Source organism: Corella eumyota, chromosome 1 (assembly GCF_963082875.1).
Source record: "Corella eumyota chromosome 1, kaCorEumy4.1, whole genome shotgun sequence".
In the NCBI taxonomy this organism is placed as follows: Eukaryota; Metazoa; Chordata; class Ascidiacea; order Phlebobranchia; family Corellidae; genus Corella; species Corella eumyota.
Window position 1 is genome coordinate 2,548,559 of NC_137490.1, and position 20,535 is coordinate 2,569,093.

Consider the following 20,535-nt stretch of genomic DNA (forward strand, 5'->3'; position numbering starts at 1 on the left):
TAAATTAAATTTTTTTAAACAAATGATTAAAAATTTCTGTGAAATATGGAGACTACTACTTGGAAATTACCTTTTACGGAAACAATCGATGCAAATATCGAAAATGATGAAGTTTGTGTTGTTGGAGTTTTTGGCAAAAGCATGAGTGGTCACCTTTCCAAAGCTATGGTGATTAACAAAGTCACAAACTCTGCTCCCTTTCCACCTCATTACCCGATTTATTCGACCAATCACAGCGAAGGTGAAACTAGTAGAAACGAATCTGAATTTATGCCACAAATTGAATGTTATTATGATAAGGAGAAAAAACTTGTGTTTGTGCATCTTACAACTGTGTTGGATGTGTCTACACTAGCTAGTGCTTGCGCCATTATAGGACGAGAACTAACATCACATAATCAATCTCATAACTTCTGGAAATCTCTAGAAGTTGAAACAGTTTTTGCTCTTGTTTATTTATTCTCCATTTGCCATGTTTTGATGCTAGTGCATCCAGTTTCAACTTTTGATATAAGTTATGACAAATTGTTTCACCACATTGGTAACCTAAGAACAAAATTGTTACCCTCAATTAAAGATGTTTTAAAAGAATGTACAGTAGGTCGGGACTGGTGGGTTAATGGACGTCCTTGTCCGCCTAGATTGTTATTTGTGATGCAAAAAAGTCATTTAACAAATGTTGACAACACTCCAACTGCCGATTCTTTGACTAAAAAAAAGAAACCTCCTTTAAAACGACTTCATCATACTCTGGAAGATCAAATTTATAAAATATTGAGAAACAGTCGGGTTTTAACCAACAATGCTGTAAACTGTTTGTTCACTGTTCCACCCAATCAAGCCTTTGTTCATATTATGACAGAACAATATGATCGCACGAGAATAGGCGAAGATCCTGTTAAAAGCATGATGCATCTTCTACGAAAATCTTGTGAGACCCATCGCAACCCAAATGCCCGCTCAAGATCTTATCGGCTGTTAACAAATCCTCCAACAGAGTGGGAGGACTCGGATGAAGAAGAAAACGCGAAAGAAAATCAATTATGGAGCTTTCTATCCCAACACACTGACCTGGTTCAGGATAAAAAAGGATTTAAAGACAGCGTTGGTCGAAACCAGTTAGCCACACATTTCGAAGTTCCGCAGCTTAAAAACTGGTACAAAATTGCAAACAAACTTTACTCACTTCTATTTTCAATCGCAAACGATTACACTGATCTCAAACGTGAAACTCAACACCAACTTGATCAAGAAGCAAGGTTCAGTGAAGCAAGATGCAACAAACTGGTCTCAGATGCAAATGCTGTGTACCAGAACAACTTACCGATGCACTACACGAGTAAAGTTCATGGGAACCAGTTAGCTCAAGCATTAGCTCATTACAACCTATATGCACGTGGCCCAGCTAAGGATCGATTTCGAGAGCATGTTGGGGATGATTGTAATGCTTTTTGGAATGACGGCCGGCGTTTATGTGAAGTTCGATCGCTTACAAGCCGACATTGTGTTCATCGTTTTCATGATCTTCCCGGCGTGAACTCGCGACCTCAACCTGATGCAAACCCACCTGTGATGTTTCATTCTTCACGATCACGATCTGTTGCCGCTAGCAACTGTGGAAGAATACAAGGACCAAGAGAAGATCCATTTACACTTAAAGAGGCAAATTATGATTTTTACCAAAAACTTGCGCAGAGAGTTTTGTCTTTACCAGAATGTGACATCTACAAATTTCCGATCCATTTTGTAGAAAAAGTTGAAAAGTCTCCGACTGTTGCAGTTGTGTCTTCAGAGCTTCATGAATTCGTGGAACAATTACATCTTGATTCACCCGACACACCAGATTTGACACTAGAAACAGCAATAAGCCAAAAGGAAACATCGCAGGTTAAACATGAGACAAGTGATCACTCAACCCAGGAAAGTGAAATTAACCCGAAAACATCTCAGTCTGATACCAGGCCACAATCAACTGTAAATAATTTCGAGTTCAGTTTAAATTCAGACTCTGTGCCAGAAGTTAACACGGTTGAAAACGACGAAGTCCCAGTTACATACACAGAAGGTATGGTGCATTCTTTATGTGTAGATGGCATGTTGCCTCTATTTTCTTCATGGAGTTTAACCAGAATTGGCTCGGCGTCAATGTACGTTGCCTCACATGGGTTAGACATGCCTGGGTTTATTCCGGGGACAAATCACCTTGTTTCATGGGACATTACATTTCAATCTGACGAACCTGGGACTACACATTGGCCCGTACCGGGTGAAGCCCGAAAAATGACGATCAAAGAAACAAAGTTGATGCAGAGAGAAGCAACAACCTGTGCTTATGTTGGGTATGAATACGAAACACCAAGGGGTCAAAGGTTTATTTGTTCTGCACCCGATAAAGCAGTAAAAGTGTCAAACAGTGGGGTTGTAAGGGACCCAATACAGCCAATATTAGAGAGTGACATGCCCCTTTACACATCAAGCCCCGTGTCTGGACGATCGGGTAAAACATTAACGGGTCAATTAATGAGAATCATTGTAGTCACCCCACAAGAAAACAGTGTCCACATCACAATGCGACCCCAAGTTATACCAGGACCCCAACCTACGCCGACTTTTTACCCCAGCCAAAGGGAAATTCCTTTAAGGTCAAATTCGGTATGGGTGTTAAGGTTGCCATTTGTGTATTTAAGTGACATGGGGTCACACATTCAACCAAAAGACTCAACTCAGTTATCAGATTGGAAAGTGACAAAAATGCTCTGTGTTAACGTTGATTAATATGTTTAACACACTAATGTTTGCAATTTTAAATATGTTATTGCTAACTGCTTTAAATTTGATTTTTAGTTATGATATTGCTTGTAAACACTAAGTTTAAGTGTATGATTTATTAAATAAATTTAATTTTATTAAATAGCTATCTGTTTTCAATAATAAACTGTAATGGTTGAATTTAATTTCGTTATTTTGTTAAGTTTAAATTATTGTTAGTTTTTCAAGATAAAAATGACAGAAATTTATGTAAATTATAAAGTTTATTTAAATTTATTGTTTATTGTTTTTTGTTATTTAGATTATAATGGATAGTAAATGTTTTATTTCACAAAAAGCAATCAAAATTCGATTAAAACCGACAGGATCGACTTTAGTTAAACCTTCATTCTTTGTTACTGGTTCTTATGAAGATCCGGTAAGTTATTTATTTATTTGAATTAACAAATAAAGTTTTAGAAAATATTAATTTAAGTTAACTAAAACTGTTAAAAAATTAAAGTAATTTTTGGTATGGTATATAAAGGGATCTGTATAGCCTAGTAAAAATATATAGTAATTTTTTTAATGGCTTTATTTTATTTTTTTTAAATAATTGAAATTTTGGTTTAGAAAAATGCTGTGTCATTGTGGAAGTTGACACAAGGTATACCCACGATTGAAGTTGGTGAAACTCAAGGTCATGAACCCAAGATGATATCACAATGCAATGTCAAAGGTCATAACTAAAAATATTTTTGTAAAAGATAAACTATATATTTAAATTTTTTGTTGTAAAAAGTAATAAGTTAATTAATTTAAGCGTTAAACTAAACGAATATTAAAAAATTGATTTAAAATTTGAAATATTTCAGGTGATGTTTCAGGCTTGGAATTTTTTAACACAAATATAATAATAGTGGGAAGTAATAATGGAAGTGTTTCTTTGCTGCAAATACAAGAGGATCAGGTATAGATGTAATTTTTAATTAAAAATTTTTGACTATTTTAAGTTAGCAAGGGCAGAAAATAAAAACTCACATAATGTAAAATAAATTTACTTTGCAAAATTAATATTTTTCATTTGTAATTGGAACAAAACTTAGGGATTAAAATTTTTGAACACAACATTAAATTAAGATTTAAAAACTACTTAAATATTTCTATAACTTAATAATCTCAATTATTAAAAAATTTAGACGATAACAGTTGCCCAAACTTGGTCTAACCTTCACAAATATCTTGGCACGACGGCTGTAAGTTCGAATCCCCGTGAATTGGTCTCAGTTGGCTCAGCTGGGGATATGAATATAATGAGACCTGAGAGCATTAAACCATTAAGGACTTATGGTAACTTTTTTGTCATATTTTGTTAAGTATTTATGATCATGTGTTCTATGCAGTCCTTAAATTAACTCAGTACATGATCTTTGCCAATTTTTTTTTTACTTTTTCTATCCTTTACATACTTTAGCACCTTATTTGATAACAACTATATCGAAATAAATTAATTGTGATCTTTCTACACTACATGAGGTTCTTGGTTTGATCCCCAGTGATTTTATGCACCCTTAAGTAAGGCGCTACAAACGGTATAAACTCCTGCTGAGCCAGAACCTAATCAGCAGCATAATTATCGGGTAATTATAAACTATAATATCCCAAACTACCACAGGCAACTCAAGACTGGGTCAGGGTAACAGTTGTTTCTCTATGTATATGTCTCGTATTCGACCTTCCCACATCAAGGATAAGGATTTAAACAAAAAAAAAAATTGAAAATTTTTAGAGAAATAAAACTTACACTAAGTGTAAAATTTTATAAAATAAAGTCCAAGCTTAAATAATGATTTTGTAACAATTATTATTTTTTGTTTTTAGCTAAAGCGGATAGTTGCACGATCACGAGTGTTCGATATTTGACCTCACATGACCTTTGTACTACAAACATCGCTGGTCAACTTCGTTTATTCGACATTCGCTCACCCACAGAATCACCCATGCGAGTCATGATAGCCAATGAGAGCCCTGTACCATTACGCTCTGTCGATCAGCACCCGACACAAGGTCATATTCTCGCCACTGGAGGAGCTGGAGGGGATGTAACGATATTTGATACGAGAAAGGAAAAATCAGCACTTTTTAAACTTCAAGTCCATGAACAAGAAAGTAAGTTAATTTCAAAAAATAAATAATTTTTTTATATATTTACAAAAAAATATGTTTTTGAATTTGGTAATTTATTACATTTGTTAAGTCACACCAATGCTACACTGTTTGCCCTTGAGCCTGTTTAGAAAAAGCTTACAGACAGCTTAAACCCAAAAAGCAAATCCTATCCAAATTAAATATAAAAACCTTCACCTTGGGTTGATATTAAAAAAAACAAGAAAAAATTTAATGAAACTTAGTTGGCGATATAGATTTATATATTTGTCCAATTTATAGGCCCACAAAATAAATAAAACTGCCGTTTGTGGTGCCTCGGTCAATTTTTGCGAAAAAATATTAATTAAGAGTTGCAACCATATTATGACCATTGAAATCTTAACCAGAGGGGGTCAACTAATTTATATCATTTCTAAAAATATTTGTTACAAATGAAAACTTGTTTTTTTTCAGTCTGGGAAACCAAATTCCACAAAACCTCCCCCAATCATTTGTTCACCTGCTCTGAAGATCAAACTTTGAAGAGATTGGATGCTACTTTCGATGCTGGGAACTCCCCCATTGATGTCATCGACATTCTACCTCAATGTGGCTCCTCCGTCAACTCCTTGGATGTTTCTGGAAGCTTGTTGGTGTGCTCCACGGACACAGAAACTGTTTACACAATGGAGAGCGTTGTTTTGTGATTGTGATGTCATAAACTGGTTTATGAGATTAGAAAAAAAAATGGTTTAGGAAAAATTGAGTTAATTTTGGTTAGCAGCATATTTTAAACATACTTTTTGTATAAACATAGCATTTTCCACACACATTCCTTATACACATTTAGTGCAACTAGATCATTTAGCAAATTTTTTTATACTTTTGCATTTTTTTGTATCTGCCAACTTTTTAAGAGTTCATTTTCCAGAATATTTTTTGTTTGAAAATCATGCTTTGCATTTTTTTTAATTCTTCAGATCTTGTTAAGTTATGTTTAAAGTATTAAGTGTTATAAAATTTACCAAAACCCAATCTATTCTTTCAACATTTCAAAAAATTAATCCCAAAATGGAGGAAACTTTTTCAAGAAGTCAACAACGACCAAGTTCTGACATGGCAAGTTTTAAGAAGGAAGTCAAGAGTGCAAGTCATGTTTTAATTTTATCCGGAGCAGGGGTTAGTGCTGAAAGTGGGGTGCCAACGTTTCGTGGTGCCGGTGGCTTTTGGCGCACATTTCAGGCACAAGAACTGGCCACGCCTGAATCATTCCAAAAAAATCCCTCCCTCGTGTGGGAATTTTACCATTATCGTCGTGAGGTCATGAACTCGAAAAAACCAAACCTAGCTCATCTTGCGATTGCAAATTTTGAGGATAAACTCATAAAACAGGGAAAGGTTGTAACTGTTGTGACCCAAAATATCGACGGATTACACAAACGAGCCGGATCAAAAAACATCGTTGAACTTCATGGCAACTTGTTTAAAACTCGATGTACTTCTTGTAATGAGGTTAAGGTTAACACCGATAGTCCGATTTGCGAGGCTTTAAGAGACAAGGGAGCTCCTGACCCATCCCAAACTGATGCCCGTATTCCAGTGTCCGAGCTTCCAAAATGCACAACTTGTGATGGCCTTCTACGACCCCATGTTGTCTGGTTTGGTGAAGGATTAGACGAAGATGTTCTCGAAAAAGCAGGAAAAGAAATCTCTGAGTGTGATTTATGTTTGGTTGTTGGCACGTCATCTGTTGTTTACCCTGCTGCCATGTTTGCGCCACATGTGGCAAGCAGAGGTGTCACAGTGGCAGAATTTAACTTGGAGGACACACCAGCCACGTTCGACTTCAAATATCGTTTCTGTGGTCCTGCTGGTACTTTTGTACCAGAGGCTTTAAATTTAGAGGATTAAAAGGTGAGTTGTCTTTATTTGTATTAAGTCATAGATTTCTTTTTTTTTTGTAAAACAACGTTTGTTCATTTGAACTACATGAGGTCAACCATTAAGATCTTTTAGAAAATTGAGGCCCCTAAAATTAAAGACAAAAATATAAAGGGTTTGTAAATTTTTTTTTAGCTAATTAATTTCTAATTTCGTTAAAAACTTTACTTATTTGGATGAAATAATAAAGTAGGACCAAACTTTATTTGATTTTCTCAAATTTAATAAAATAAATAGCAACACACGATCAATATTAAGGCGCAATTAATAATAGAAAAATAATACTGCAAATTTAAATTGGCGATAAATAAAATGGCAACTAGCAGATGACATAGCTAAAATGTGGAACTATTTCTACAAAAATACGAATAAATATGTTGGACAATTACTATTAAAAAATGCTGCATCGAAAATTTTATACAAACAAAAACTCAAAAAGCACTATGCGCCAAATTAATAAAGTTTTAAAACAAATAAATAATAACTACATTGTATCAAAATATTAACTAACATTATAGTAGTGGATGTATTTAGAAAAACAGTTTTATAGTTGTAAAAAAATTGGCTAGACTTTTGTTTTTTGACAGTAATTTTTGGCATAAGATTTTTTAACAGTTCAGTATAATATAAAAATGAATTGTTTTAATTGTACTAAACTTGCATAATAATTAGGAAAATGCTTCTTTATTGAAGAAAAACTTGTTGTTTTTACAAGACTGGTGATAACTTATTTTCCGAACTGTTTTTATTAAACCACGAGGTCCACAACAGAATACACCAACTGTTGATCTAAAATAATTCAAAATTGCATTTTTAGGTTTTATTTTGTATAGTTGATTATATATAAATAAGCTTCTAATAGGTTTTAAGTTAATTAATAGGTTGTTTTATTTCTTAAATTAAATAGTTTTGCTGTTTTTTGTAGTTTGATACTAAATATTTAAAGTTAAAAATAATTTGATTAAGTTGAATCAAAATATATTTTTTTAATTCTATTAGCATATGGAGTTAAATAAATAACTAGCTATCAATAAATATGTTTAAAAAATTTACAAACTAATTTACTTGTCGCGTTTATTTGTAATTTCTTGAAATAATTCTTTTAAATTTGGTCTCCCGTTTTTTAACCTACATCTTTCAAGATCAGTGTTTGTAGTTTTGTCCTCAATGTCAGGTGATGTTAAATATAATTGGACACTTAAAAAATCTGGGTAATTTTCGTTCCATAACTGAAAAAAAAAACTAAATTACCCATTTTGATAAATTAATTATCATTTTTAAATGTTTTTTGGTGCAAATGTGAAAATATTGCTTTTTAAATTCTGGTTAAAATGTTTTTATATTGTTGAGTAAAATTTGCGTTCAAAAAGGCAAAGTTTTAACTATTTCGTACCTTTATTTGTAGAATATGAATTAGTTTCGCAAACCACTCAAAAGATCGAATATTTTTACATATCCAAACAAGATGCAAACGTTTCAACTTCATTTTTGTCCAAATTTTATCATTTTTTCTGTAATTCAAAGTTTTTTAAAGATTTAACCAAATAATCGCAGTGGTTTTTTTATTAATTAAATAAGTGTGAGTTTATAGCATGTGGTTTTGCTTGTTTGTTTATAAATTTTATGCATGGGTTTTTATTGTTTTTTATTTAGCGTTTGTAAAATTTAGTTCTAGATGTATATTTTTATTGCACTTATAAATATTTGTACAAAGTTTATAATTTTTGTTTTAAATTGCCATTTTCTGCCTTTTTACTAGCTGTAGTGCCATGGTTTTATGCCTTATCTCGTAAATAAACTAGTATATATATTTTAGTGCAGAATTAGTTAAAAGTTAAAACTTTACTTACAGCAAAGTATTTAATATAGAAGCGAATGGAGTAACTCCAATACCACCAGCTATACAAAGTGAAGTTTTATATTTAAATATATCTTCCATTGCACTTCCCGTAGGACCTTCTATGTATATAAGGGGCCAGTTTGTGACTTGTTTAAACGGTTCTTCATAGCATACTGATTGGTCAGTTTTAGTCACATGATTTAGTGTACTTGCATGTGATTGGTTGACCTCAGTCACATGACCATCTTTATTAAATTGTGATTGGTTGGATTTGGTCACATGACAGGTTGTGTTTAAATTTGATTGGTTAATTTCATATTTGCCAGTGGTTTGTTGTGTTGAGGTATTTTGTTGACTTGGTTTGGTTTGTTGAAGTAATTTTAAATCAACAATATCGTCGCGGTTACTATGTTGTAGGGGTAAGTTATTTTGGTCACTAGGTGGTGTAAAAGAGCTGATTTGGTTGGATGCTTTAAGCAAGAGGTTTTGTAGATTTTCTAAAGTAAAAAAAAATCTGTGAATTTTAATAAAAAAATTTTTTGGGGGTTAAGTATTAAAATGTAAATATTATCAAGAAATACTTAAGCCATGTTTAAAACAATTTAAAAATTTTCCTAAAAATTTTAAAAAATTAGGTTTTAAAATAAATACAAACCTGTCCAGTCTCCTAAAACTTTAACATGAACTTCGAAAGTAGGATCGACATCACAAGGAACTGAAGTTAAAGTAAACGGATGACTTTCCACTTTTGAAATTGAAGGACATTTTAACCAAATTATCTAAAAATAATTGCGAATTGTAATTTTGTGGCCATAGGGTGGCAGTAGTGAGCTAGGTTTAAAGTAAATGGTTCCAAAGCAAACTTTTTTCATATAAATAAATAAAAAGCATATATTTTTAAATTGACATAAACATACATAAAATTATAAAACGAAATTTTTAAATTTTTTTTTTTGTTTTACCTGTCCTGGTTTTGCTTTAAAGTTTTTCAAGTTAAACTTGAGTGAAAATACATTGGATGGTTGTGGTTTGAATTCAACTAATATTGGTTGTTTGTAAAATAAATAACGAGTAATTCTTTCTATTATGTACAAGAGAAGGGGAAACATAATCCATGACCAAGTCTAAAAAAATTTAAATTTTTATTTTTGATCAAATTTACTTTACTTATATTTTCTATTTAAAACTCAGTAAAATTGTTTTAAAAAACTTAAAAAGTGGATTTGTTATTCAAGTTTAAAAAAAAACTGTTACAAAAATATTTTTTTAATTTTTTTACCTCTTTTGGGCAAGATTCAAACACTGGAGGTGGTTGATCACATTCAACAAACTCCATTCCATTTATCCTCAATTGTGTGCTCTCCATCACACCTAATGGTAGGTGAGGTTCTGGCATCAAAAACTTAGAACCATCATTATTAACCATTGTATTAAAGGGTTCGGGTTCTGGCATTATAAACATTGTACCATCTTTTTTAACCATTTTGTTAAATGGTTCTGGTTCTGGTATTATAAACATTGTACCATCTTTTTTAACCATTTTATTGAATGGTTCGGGTTCTGGTATTATGAAATGGTTTAAATTACCATTCTTAGGCATCATTTTGTTTACCATGGTCTTTTTACTTTTCATGGTAGTAGCATTTGTTACCGTTTTTATTGTTTTTGTTGTCATGGTTGTTATAGGTAACATGAATTGGTTCTTAGAAAGCTTTTCTTTGTTTGTTGGTATGGTGTTTTTTAACATGGTGTTTTTAGCTTCTATACTTTGTATAAAATCGTTTGTAATATTAGCAACCATTTTATTTTTCAGCATTGTTTCTTTTAACATATTTTCAGATTTTGATTCTTCACTTACTGAAGGTATTTTTTTCTTCATTTTGCTATTTAAATCAGGGTTATTATTTACCCTTATTGTGGGTAAATATTCGGGGTGGGGTTCGGGGATAACGATGGGTTCATAATTTGTAGTGTTGCTGCCCCCAGTGGACATATAACAGCCAGGGGTGTGTTCGTCTAAGTTTGTTTGATATTTGATAACTCCTCTGCAAAAAAAATATATTTTTTAATTTATTTTAAGATTTTATTTTTAGTAAGAGAAAATGGGTTTTTTGTTTTGTTAATTTTAAAGATAAATTAATGGAATAACCTAAATGTGTAAATTGTTTTAAATGTTTTAACATAATTTACTAAGGTTAAGAGATACTGTATTTTTATCATAAAATTATGATTTTAAAATTATATTATCTTAAACTTACTCTAATGCGTGAACAAATAACAGAATATAGAATACAATAAACAAATGGTGGATCTTCCAAAAACGATTAAATTTATCTTTTCTGTAAACAAAAAATATCAAGTTATTAAATTGTAAACTTTTAAATATAAAAATAGAAGTCTATTAATAATAGAGAATTAGTACAAGGGGTCCAAAAGTAGTAAAAAATACGTAGAATTAAAATTTAAAGTACATGACTAAATTATAATTAACATTTTTAAATTATGGTGATTAAATATATTTAAAAATAAATTGTTTTTAATTTTTAAATTACCTTGCTTTTTTAGTAGCAAACGTAGTAATAATCACCACGCATATAACTAACAAGATACCGGTTATCCCTGGTAGTGACGTCACTAACATTAATAATGGGTTCTGTTGGTATAAAAATAAAATTAATTGGAGAAATGATATTTTATAAAAACCTATTTAAAATTAATTTTTTTTTACCTAAAATTAAATTAAAAAGAGTATAAAAATTGTAGTTTTTAGGTAAATAATTAAAGTTTTTTTAATATTACGTATTTAAAAAGTTATTTTAAACTTATGTATACAACATTAGTGGAAAAAAATTGCATAATATATGAACTAACATAAAAAACATTTTTTTTCTTAATACCTGGTTAGCATATTTCGCAACGTTTAAATCTTTATATTTCGGGTTGTAATATTTGCTAAAATAAACTTCATTATAAGCATGTGCGCCAACGTGTACAACTAAAACAAAAAAATAATATACATTCCATGTTAAAAAAAAATAACCATTTTTCAACAAGAAATGGTCATTGTAATTAGCTTAAAAAAAACCTAAGCATAAATAATAATTAAAACTCGCATGAAAACGTGATTTTTGCAAGTTTTTTTTAATAAACAATTCTTCGAAAATGGGTTAAGATTAAATGTGGTTATTATAATTACAAATGACAAATTAATTACGGATTACAAAACAATATACGTCTTATAAATAACAGATTTGAGTGGACATGTAACTATTAATGTCTCTTACGATATCACATATTTTAGTGCGTAATTTGCTGTTGTTTTAAAACGACCGTATAAAGTTATTTTTTTTTAAATTCTAAAAAACAATTTAAAATATATATTTTTTTTAATTAAAATTAAAATGACAATCTATTTAAAAAAAATAATTAGCAACAACCAATATTTAATAATTTTTAAGACAATTTATTAACCGTATATACCATTTAAGACTGGGTCGAAGTAACTGATGTTACTCTATGTTTAGGTCGCGCATTCGACTTTCCCACATCAAGGATAAAGATATATACAAAAAAAAGAAAAAATTTTATCCCATCGTCTTTCTATTTCTAAGTTCAAAGCATTAAACGCATTGTAAAACATTTTATTGAAGATGCCGGTATTTAATTTATCTTAAAACATCCGAGACTTAAACACAGACGTTTAGACTGTGTTGTACAGTGACTCATAAGCTCCAATTTGATGTAGCACAGAAAGTGAGTTGGTTTTGACTCATTTAAAGTAAATAGGCACCTAACTTGGGTTGTATTATGTAATGGTAATAACCCATTACAATATGAATATTTACATATCGATAACTAATATTTTTTATTGTAAAAAGTCTCTATTATTAGCCATAAAGCATTTAAATAACCGTATTAAATAACCCTCATTATCTGACTCTGTAAACAATTACATCACCCGACATTGCGACAATGCTAATTATGACGTCACAAATCGCTTTTATTTTCTTAAAAAGCGACATCTAGTATAAACAATGTCGCTTTCCGCTTGCACTCCGTACAACGGTGCCATTGTCTTTCCACTATGACGTCATATAAGAGATCGCGACGCTGCATTGTTCTATGCGGTTAGTAACAAACGACTTTCCCGGCTCTTAAATATATTGGGGAGTTTTTGCTTGTTTGAGGACAATGAAACATCTGTTACGTAATAGAAAGAGGTTGGTGAACTCAGCATGGGGCATAGTATAATCGTAAAACTCAACTTCGGAAAAAAAATTTGAGATTGTTGAACTCCGTTTTATTTTAATATCATTTAAAGCAGGGGTCGCTCTGTAAGTATAGTACGTTACTGAAACGCATACTATTCCAGGTTAAATGCTTTTAAACAGTAACGCGCTTATTTTTATGATTTGTAAACTTATTTTGTCTTAAAAACAATTCAAAAATGTTTATTGTCGATTTGATGAGGGAATAAATTGCTTCAAACTTATCTGCGTCTTTTGAGATATAATTATTAGCTAAACTTATTGTTTTTTTACTTGAAAATGCAAATAAACATTTGTGGTTTTAGAAAAACCGGTCTGCGAAAAAGATTTCAGTTTTAAATCGGCCCGTAATGCGAAAACGGTTGCCAACCAATGGTTTAAAGTAAATTAACGTTCAAATAACATCTGGTATTGTGTTAATTTGCGACTTTTTTCGCGACCATGTCGTTTTTATTTAAGTAAAATTGATTTTGGCGAATTTTTGAGCCATTTTTAGTGTCATCACATCATCCCTTTATGCTGCATTTACATTTTTTAACGATATAATCACGTGACCTTCTTCGAAATATTGTAACCCGATCGCTTTATCAGTACTATAGTGACGTCATAATTTCCCAAGATATCCTTTTTTTTATATCAATCCTATTGTTACACAACCTACTTGTGACGTCATAATTGCTCGACTACAAAGGCAAAGTAACTCGAGCGGGGTAAGTGACACGCGTTGTCACTCGAGTGCCACATAAGTGTCATAACTGTGCCTCGCCTTTCGGTGGAAGCAAGGCGCCGGTTTTAAGTGGTCATTAAGTGAAGATTTTTTATCAAAAACACTTCTAAATTTAACTTAAAACACAAACAAAAATACTGAAATTTGAAATGTTGTGTCGTCTGCTGTCTGTGGTATTTTAAATTTTGAAGTTTAGTAGTCTGAGTAGTTTAAAAAAAGTGTAATGTGGGTCAAGGTAGGCTGTAAATTAACGGTTTTATTTTTGTTTTTGTCTCTTTTGTGCATTATTGAAAAAAATACAAATATATTCACAACCATGACATTAATGCGACGGGAAAAAATACAAAATCAATTTTAAGATTTAAAAAATGCTAGGTTTTCATTTTTACATCTAGATTTAAAATATGTTATGACATGATTGTGTTCAAAGGGTTCCTTAAAGAGACGTAAATTATAAAAAAAATTATCATCAAAATTTTAATATTTTAAATAGCCTATAAATGAACTGTGGACCATTATAAAATTGCTTTATTTATAAACCAAAAACGTAGTTTTTTCCAATTAAAAAAAAATACAATTTATTTTTTTTGAAACAAAAAGGCAAATATCGAATTACTTTTATCAGTATACCCTCAACTGACAAGTTAAAAGCATTGAACGACTTAAATTTCAACAAAAATCTTAATGCTTTTTATCTTATCTGTGCACAGACAGTAGACTTTTTAGGTAGACAGTTCAATTTTTTGGTATTCGACTAATTGTAATTTTAAAATTAAAATTTTTGATTTTTTACGTCCTTTTTTTAATGTTTAATGGTATATTTATTATTATTTATAATTTAGCGACCAATGTAGCAGCATTAAATTTCATAGTTAGTTGGCTTTTACGTAAAGTTTACCTCTTACAATTTAAAAAAAAAAAAAAAATTAAAATTAAACAATTAACAACCACCTGAACCCAAATTCCCCCTCGCCAAGTTTTATTCAACGCCTATGACGTCACACTCGATCACACGTGACAGCGTGACGCGCCACTACTTAAGTGGTACATGATGCGTTACCCAGCTTAAGCCCCTTATATTTGCATAACTTCAACCCTTAAAACGGGGTCCATTAAACGTTAAGACCCCAGTTAAGTGAAGACACGCGCGCACCCTTTACACTGGGTCACTTATCGTATGTTTAAAGTGGTAACGCGATATTTAAATTGAGTTGAAAAGGCGCTACCTCTTCGTTGCTACTTTCTCTATAAAAGTTCGATTGACAGCTCTGCATTTTAACAGGGTTTGCATAGTTTTTGCTTCAATTGCGTTTTTTTCCCTCTTGGCTTAGACGAAACCGCGAGGTTTAAATTAAATTTAAGGATCGCAAAATTCCCAAGTTTGCTAATTTGGTTATGTTGAAAAAATCGATAAAAAATTATCAAATATTTAAATTTTCTTTTTATAAACAAACCAAAAACTCACCTGTAAAAACACAAAGCATATATCCGCAATAAATATGAAAAGATTTTCCGCGATCCAACAACCTTCTTGCCTGCCGTCCAATTATCTGCAAACAATCACTCGTTATGACGTCATAAACATATCAATAATGACATCATAATTAAGTCATCATAACATAAGCCAATTGATGCTAATAAAAGCATTTTAAAACATAAATATTTGTTTAAGTAAACTAAGTTAGGAAAGGAAATTGTGGTAGTCATAATAAACAAACAAGTTACATCACTTGAACTTATGTAAGGTTATTTCCACCTAACAATGATTCATTGTTACATCATAATGGTCGGGGGACTTGTTACGATTATGTCATTTTTTGTGAGTAATCAAATCTTTTTTTGAACGTTTTTTTTAGAAACGTACATTTTTTAATTTTTTATTAAATATTTATCTATTAAAATAACATCTTTATAAATTTTATAATATCTAAAAAATTGTTGACGCTTTTAATTATTACCCGTTTTCGGAATCGAAAAAAATTGAATTTTTAGTAATTTTTTTGATAAATTATATTTACATATTTGCAAATTAAAGATTTTTTCTTAGTTTTGCAAAATATTAATGTGCAACCAAGCATGAATTATGACGTCACGCTTTGACGGGTTTGATGGAAAGGAAATAAAAAATAATTTTGTCCAAAAATTTTGCAATTTAAACACGCATTTTTTGGTTCAAAATAAAAAAAATTAAGAATAAAATAAAATATTTGCTGGTGGTAAAAAAATAGGATATTGGATAAAAAACTTATTTATTTAATTAATAAAAAACGTTTTTAAGAACATTTTTGTTCTTAAAAACTTAAGTAAGTATACTTGTGTGCTGTTACCGCTTTACGTTTCTAAAGTCACGTAACCATGTGTGAATCAAATCGCAAAAAAACGATTAAAGTATTTCAAAGGGCTAAAAATAACTTAAAATCCATATTTAAAAATTACATAGAGTTTCAAAAAGAAAAAAACCGGGTAAAGATTTAAAATGCGGTTTTATTCCTTAACTCAAACCTCAATTTATCCAATATGTTTACATTACCGAATGATAAAGTTTAAATTTACTTTGTTTCTATATAAATTTTGCAGTTTTTTTCATAGAAAACTTGTTAGATAAAATTAAACAAATTAGGAAGATTTGAACTTACCCACGTCATACTTCGTATAAACAAAACTGTTCTCTTGCACATTGGAAGAAGTAAAATACTAACATTTAAGTTAATACATGTCGCACTTGCTCTGCTTATACATAAGCCATACTAAAAAACATTAATTTAAAAATAAAATAAAGAAAAAGTACAAAATTATGTTAAAAGTATTAAATATTTTAAATCTTAAAAAATGTTAAATTTACTTAAATTAACATTACATTTGTATTTTTTAAAACATTCGTGATTTAAAAAATTATTACAAATTAATTAAACAACAAATCAAATAATTTTACCCCTAGCATTTGATGTAGGTAGTAAAACTGGGGCCCGGTGTAATAATACATGAAAGTATGATAAAATAAATATCCATTTATCGCTGCCCAGAAAATCTAAAATAAAAATAAAATAAAATTAAAAAAGATTTTTGAAATTTTTTTGAAATTAAATTCCTGTCAATCACGTGACAGGTGCGAGTGAAGTGTTTAACATATTTGTGACGCGTGCCAGGTCGGCGACCCCAATAACTCAAACCAATCGAGTACCACGTGACCCGAATTTATTTGTTTATCCTCGATTGACTTTCTTGGCAAACTTTTAAAATTCCGAACACTCGAAAGAATTTCGTTAAAAGATATTCTAGAAGTTTTCTGAAAACTAAAACTTACTCGAAATTAAAACAATTTGAGATCAATCAATCAAATGCTAACTAGGCCACCCGTAAACTGTCACTAGTCGTCCTTTAACGACGACGAACAACTTTCGACAGCGAAATCGCTTTACCGAATTAATGACGGTTGTTAAAGAGTTTTAAATTTTTAAAAATTTTAAAATTTCGCATTTTTGAAATTTGTTGTTTGAAATAAAAACCAAAATTGAAACCGTTTCATCAGGTTGACCCCTATCTTGGGGTCACGACCCTTTAATGTGTAAGGTCAAGTTTAGAATTACGTGTTAAAAGATTATTAGTGAAGCATTAAAGTTAATTTTAAGTGAAGTTTAAAGTTACTTAGTTGAGTGAAGTTAGGTTGCGATAAACTAATTAACTCAAAATTTTTCTAAAACTCAAGAATGATAAAATTGACATTTCAAAAATTTCCAAATTAAAATGGCATTTTTAACCCATAGAGCCATAGTTTTAAATTTCAAAACAACATTTAAACTGTATATTAAAATAGTTGTTAAACTTCCAAATATAGAATTGCCAGTGATGAGTAAACCCTTGCGGTTGAACAATAATCCAACGCAATTTAAAAACCTAAATTTAATACGCAAAGGTATTAGGAGGTAATATGTAACCTGTAGTTATGTTACAGGTGAAATGTATTGTGCTAAAAGTCAATAAAAAAGAAATATTTAAAATTGTTTATTGTTTTGCAGAAAACTTTTAAAAAATACCAAGTCAAATTTAAAACTAATGTAATTTTAAGATCAATACAGAAACGGGTTCAAATCTATTTATTTAAAATCATTTATAAAATAGATGCAAATTATATAAAAAAAATACTTTTAATTATTTTTATTATAAATATCACTTCTGTGAGATTTTCAATATTTGTTGCAAATAATATCTATATTCGGATGGGTAATACGGGGGTATTTTGGGGGTGTGGGTTAAGTTTACTCTAACCACAGACACTAAGTACACACGAAAGTGGGTGTAACCCCATGTTTTACCCAAAAATAAAGTCGTGTACCCAAAAACTAAGTGAGCCTTTTCTAATCACACAAACATAGTAAGAAAAACCCTTTAAGAACAAAGTGTATTGCGTTATTAATGTTAAAATATGTTAAAGGGTTAAATTTGTGTTATGATATATCCAGGTGTTAAAATATTTTTTAATTAAAATGTCTTAGAATTTTTTGCTTATTTCGCGAATTTGCAAATATTTAAAATTTTTGGTTGTACGTCGTTAGGTTACCCAGTCATGTGTTAACTTAATTAAGAACTATTTGAACTTAGAATATTAGTTGAAAATGTCATTGTCGAATATACAAATAATAATACAATTAATTCAATGCAATGTTAACGTACAATAACCTAACCCAAGGCTCGTATAAAACGTTAAATTACGGTAGCTTTTAGATAATTTAATTGTTTTGGGCGATATTAGAAGCTATGCAAAAGTAAAGAAAACTGAATATATAATGACTTAAATTCTGTTTTTCATAAAAAAAATTTACATTACGTCATTATTGTTATCAAAAAAAATTTTTGTTCGATCAGATTTCAAAAAAACTTAAACTTTTTGCACAAATTTAACCAAATTCATCATTTTCAAAGGAAGCCAGTCCTTGAAAACTTCCTATTTAAATCGATAAAAGGAAAAACGTCTCATATTTGATTGCAAATTTTTGGCATGAATTTTTAATAAACTATAATACTTGAATATAGGATGGGCATTCAAAAGATAACAATTTTTTCTCAATTAAAAGGTCATTTAAAGGTAAAAAAATCTTTCTAGCAAAACGGCAACACTTTTTTAAATATTCTAAAACTTGTAAAGTTATATTTTAATTTATTTTTATGTCTAAACCTTGTTGAATTGGTCTGTTTATTGTTCAAGTTATACTGGGATTTTACTGGTCTATCTTACTAAATTCTACTGGTCTATTTTATTGTAATAGTTTTACTGGTGTTTTACTGGTCTCTTTTATTAAATTCTACTGGTCTATTTTATTGTTATAGTTTTACTGGTGTTTTACTGATCTATATTACTAAATTCTACTGGTCTATTTTATTGTAATAGATTTACTGGTGTTTTACTGGTCTCTTTTATTAAATTCTACTGGTTTATTTTATTGTAAAAGTTTTACTGGTGTTTTACTTGTCTCTTTTATTAAATTCTACTGGTCTATTTTATTGTAATAGTTTACTGGTGTTTTACTGGTCTTTTTCATTAAATTAACTGGTCTATTTGATTATAAAATTTAAAATTAGCGGTTAACTTAAATTTGTTATGCTCAAGTTATAATTGTAGTCAGTTATCCAAACATTTAGAATGATTCAAAAATGATTAAGGGTTGAAATATTTCGTTTATGACGAAACATTTAAATCTCTTTCCACGTAACCTTAAATGGAAAGCCTGTAACTGTGCGGGTATTTAAATCTTTTTGTTGTTTAGATATTATCAAAAATGACTTGTTTTTTAGAATAATAAAAATGCAAAACACTTACCCAAAATATTAATTTCAATCCTTCGTTGATGACGTAGCTTCTCAATGATGACGTCATATTCTTTTTGTCGGTATGTGAAGTTGCTTGATTCTAAATAAACTAAAACCAAACCACGGAGAGGCTTATATACATTTAAACAACAAGGGCCGTCTGCAAAACAACAGAATAAGTTGAAGTAAATAAGTTTTCAATGTTTTGAGATTTATTTTTAACCCAAAACCTGCTAAGCTGGCAATATAAGATGAGAATTGCTTACTGAACTTTGTGACAATTAGTCGAGAATAATTAATTTTGCGCACAGCGTCAATTTTGCAGAAAATTATTTCTCTTTTCTACGTCATAGAGTCGATTGTTACGCAGTTATGAAAGCTGCAGCGCTGTGGCGAGGTCTACTCGGTATGTTTTGCTCCCATGCTGTATAGGTTGAACTTAAAAGTTCAAGGGCCAGGGGATTTGTTAACCTTGGTATTTTAAACATCGTAAGTTCTTATAATTTAACTTTTAAAATTCCAATCTCAAAGACAAAATTAAAAACCCTAAAGTTAAAGATTGTTTAACAAAAAAGTATAAGAAAGCTATGTTATATTTTTACAATATTATTTGTCTAGCCATTTCTTCTATAAACTATGTTGCTATTTAAGGCTCGTTCATTATATGAAATTATTAAAGCAGTTATGTATGCTAACGTTGTGCAAAAAAAACGTGATGTAGGCTTATAATGTTTTAGTTTTTTTTCAGTCAGTCCGACCGCACGAGAGATATTTTTTCTAACATTGGATAAATAAAAAAATAAGTCAAAATGCAAAAGCAAGGTTAGGGTTAGTAGTAGTCTTAATATTCGAGTCTTCACAAGTCTTGTTTACGAATTTTTAATAATACCACTCTTTTAATACCACTATCGCTCGATTATAGAAAAAAATAAAAAAAAAACATTAAAAAAACCTTAGTTTTTGTTTTAAAGAGGTTAAAGTCAAAGATATACATACTTTTAGCGCATTTTTATCTTTAATTCAAAGTAAACTTTTCTTAAAAATTATTGGTGGGATTT

General features: G+C 30.2%; 4 protein-coding genes across 5 annotated transcripts; 3 read left to right on the top strand and 1 right to left on the bottom strand.

Moving 5' to 3' along the window:
• The first annotated feature begins 4 nt into the window (after positions 1-4).
• On the top strand, positions 5-2,850 carry LOC145748592 (nonsense-mediated mRNA decay factor SMG8-like). The gene has a single exon (XM_082564971.1). It carries the CDS (start codon positions 46-48, stop codon positions 2,773-2,775), a length of 2,730 nt encoding a protein of 909 aa, XP_082421097.1. The 5' UTR covers positions 5-45; the 3' UTR covers positions 2,776-2,850.
• Positions 2,851-3,075: 225 nt separating this feature from the next.
• Positions 3,076-5,603, top strand: LOC145764062 (nucleoporin Nup43-like). The gene is made up of 6 exons (XM_082575628.1): positions 3,076-3,187; positions 3,382-3,487; positions 3,624-3,718; positions 3,948-4,098; positions 4,630-4,917; positions 5,371-5,603. The coding sequence occupies exons 1-6, from the start codon at positions 3,077-3,079 to the stop codon at positions 5,601-5,603; spliced, it is 984 nt and encodes a 327-aa protein (XP_082431754.1). The 5' UTR covers position 3,076.
• Positions 5,604-5,889: 286 nt separating this feature from the next.
• Positions 5,890-13,143, top strand: LOC145764063 (NAD-dependent protein deacylase-like). 2 transcript variants are annotated; one of them, XM_082575631.1, is made up of 2 exons: positions 5,890-6,810; positions 12,202-13,143. In XM_082575631.1, the coding sequence occupies exon 1, from the start codon at positions 5,890-5,892 to the stop codon at positions 6,805-6,807; it is 918 nt and encodes a 305-aa protein (XP_082431757.1). In that variant the 3' UTR covers positions 6,808-6,810; positions 12,202-13,143. The 2 variants fall into 2 exon arrangements, with proteins under 2 accessions (XP_082431757.1, XP_082431756.1); XM_082575630.1 differs by lacking the exon at positions 12,202-13,143 and adding an exon at positions 8,243-8,645.
• On the bottom strand, positions 7,057-19,781 carry LOC145764061 (NADPH oxidase 4-like). The gene is made up of 15 exons (XM_082575627.1): positions 19,744-19,781; positions 19,488-19,637; positions 16,605-16,700; positions 16,309-16,419; positions 15,138-15,222; positions 11,575-11,672; positions 11,230-11,330; positions 10,936-11,016; positions 9,957-10,722; positions 9,640-9,801; positions 9,333-9,456; positions 8,688-9,174; positions 8,231-8,348; positions 7,903-8,066; positions 7,057-7,626 (listed from the first exon to the last, which is right to left on the bottom strand). The coding sequence occupies exons 2-15, from the start codon at positions 19,542-19,544 to the stop codon at positions 7,506-7,508; spliced, it is 2,571 nt and encodes an 856-aa protein (XP_082431753.1). The 5' UTR covers positions 19,545-19,637; positions 19,744-19,781; the 3' UTR covers positions 7,057-7,505.
• Between the last annotated feature and the right edge of the window lie 754 nt (positions 19,782-20,535).

Excerpts from the sequence above, each read along its gene's own strand:
- LOC145764062 (XM_082575628.1), top strand. The coding sequence starts at position 3,077 with ATGGATAGTAAATGTTTTATTTCACAAAAAGCAATCAAAATTCGATTA. Across the intron at positions 4,099-4,629 it reads TAAACCATTAAGGACTTATG|CTAAAGCGGATAGTTGCACG; the intron begins GTAACTTTTTTG and ends TTTTGTTTTTAG. Across the intron at positions 4,918-5,370 it reads TCAAGTCCATGAACAAGAAA|TCTGGGAAACCAAATTCCAC; the intron begins GTAAGTTAATTT and ends GTTTTTTTTCAG.
- LOC145764063 (XM_082575631.1), top strand. The coding sequence starts at position 5,890 with ATGTTTAAAGTATTAAGTGTTATAAAATTTACCAAAACCCAATCTATT.
- LOC145748592 (XM_082564971.1), top strand. The coding sequence starts at position 46 with ATGGAGACTACTACTTGGAAATTACCTTTTACGGAAACAATCGATGCA.
- LOC145764061 (XM_082575627.1), bottom strand. The coding sequence starts at position 19,544 with ATGACGTCATCATTGAGAAGCTACGTCATCAACGAAGGATTGAAATTA. Across the intron at positions 10,723-10,935 it reads TTATTTGTTCACGCATTAGA|AGGAGTTATCAAATATCAAA; the intron begins GTAAGTTTAAGA and ends TTTTTTTTGCAG. Across the intron at positions 8,067-8,230 it reads TTCATATTCTACAAATAAAG|TTATGGAACGAAAATTACCC; the intron begins GTACGAAATAGT and ends TTTTTTTTTCAG.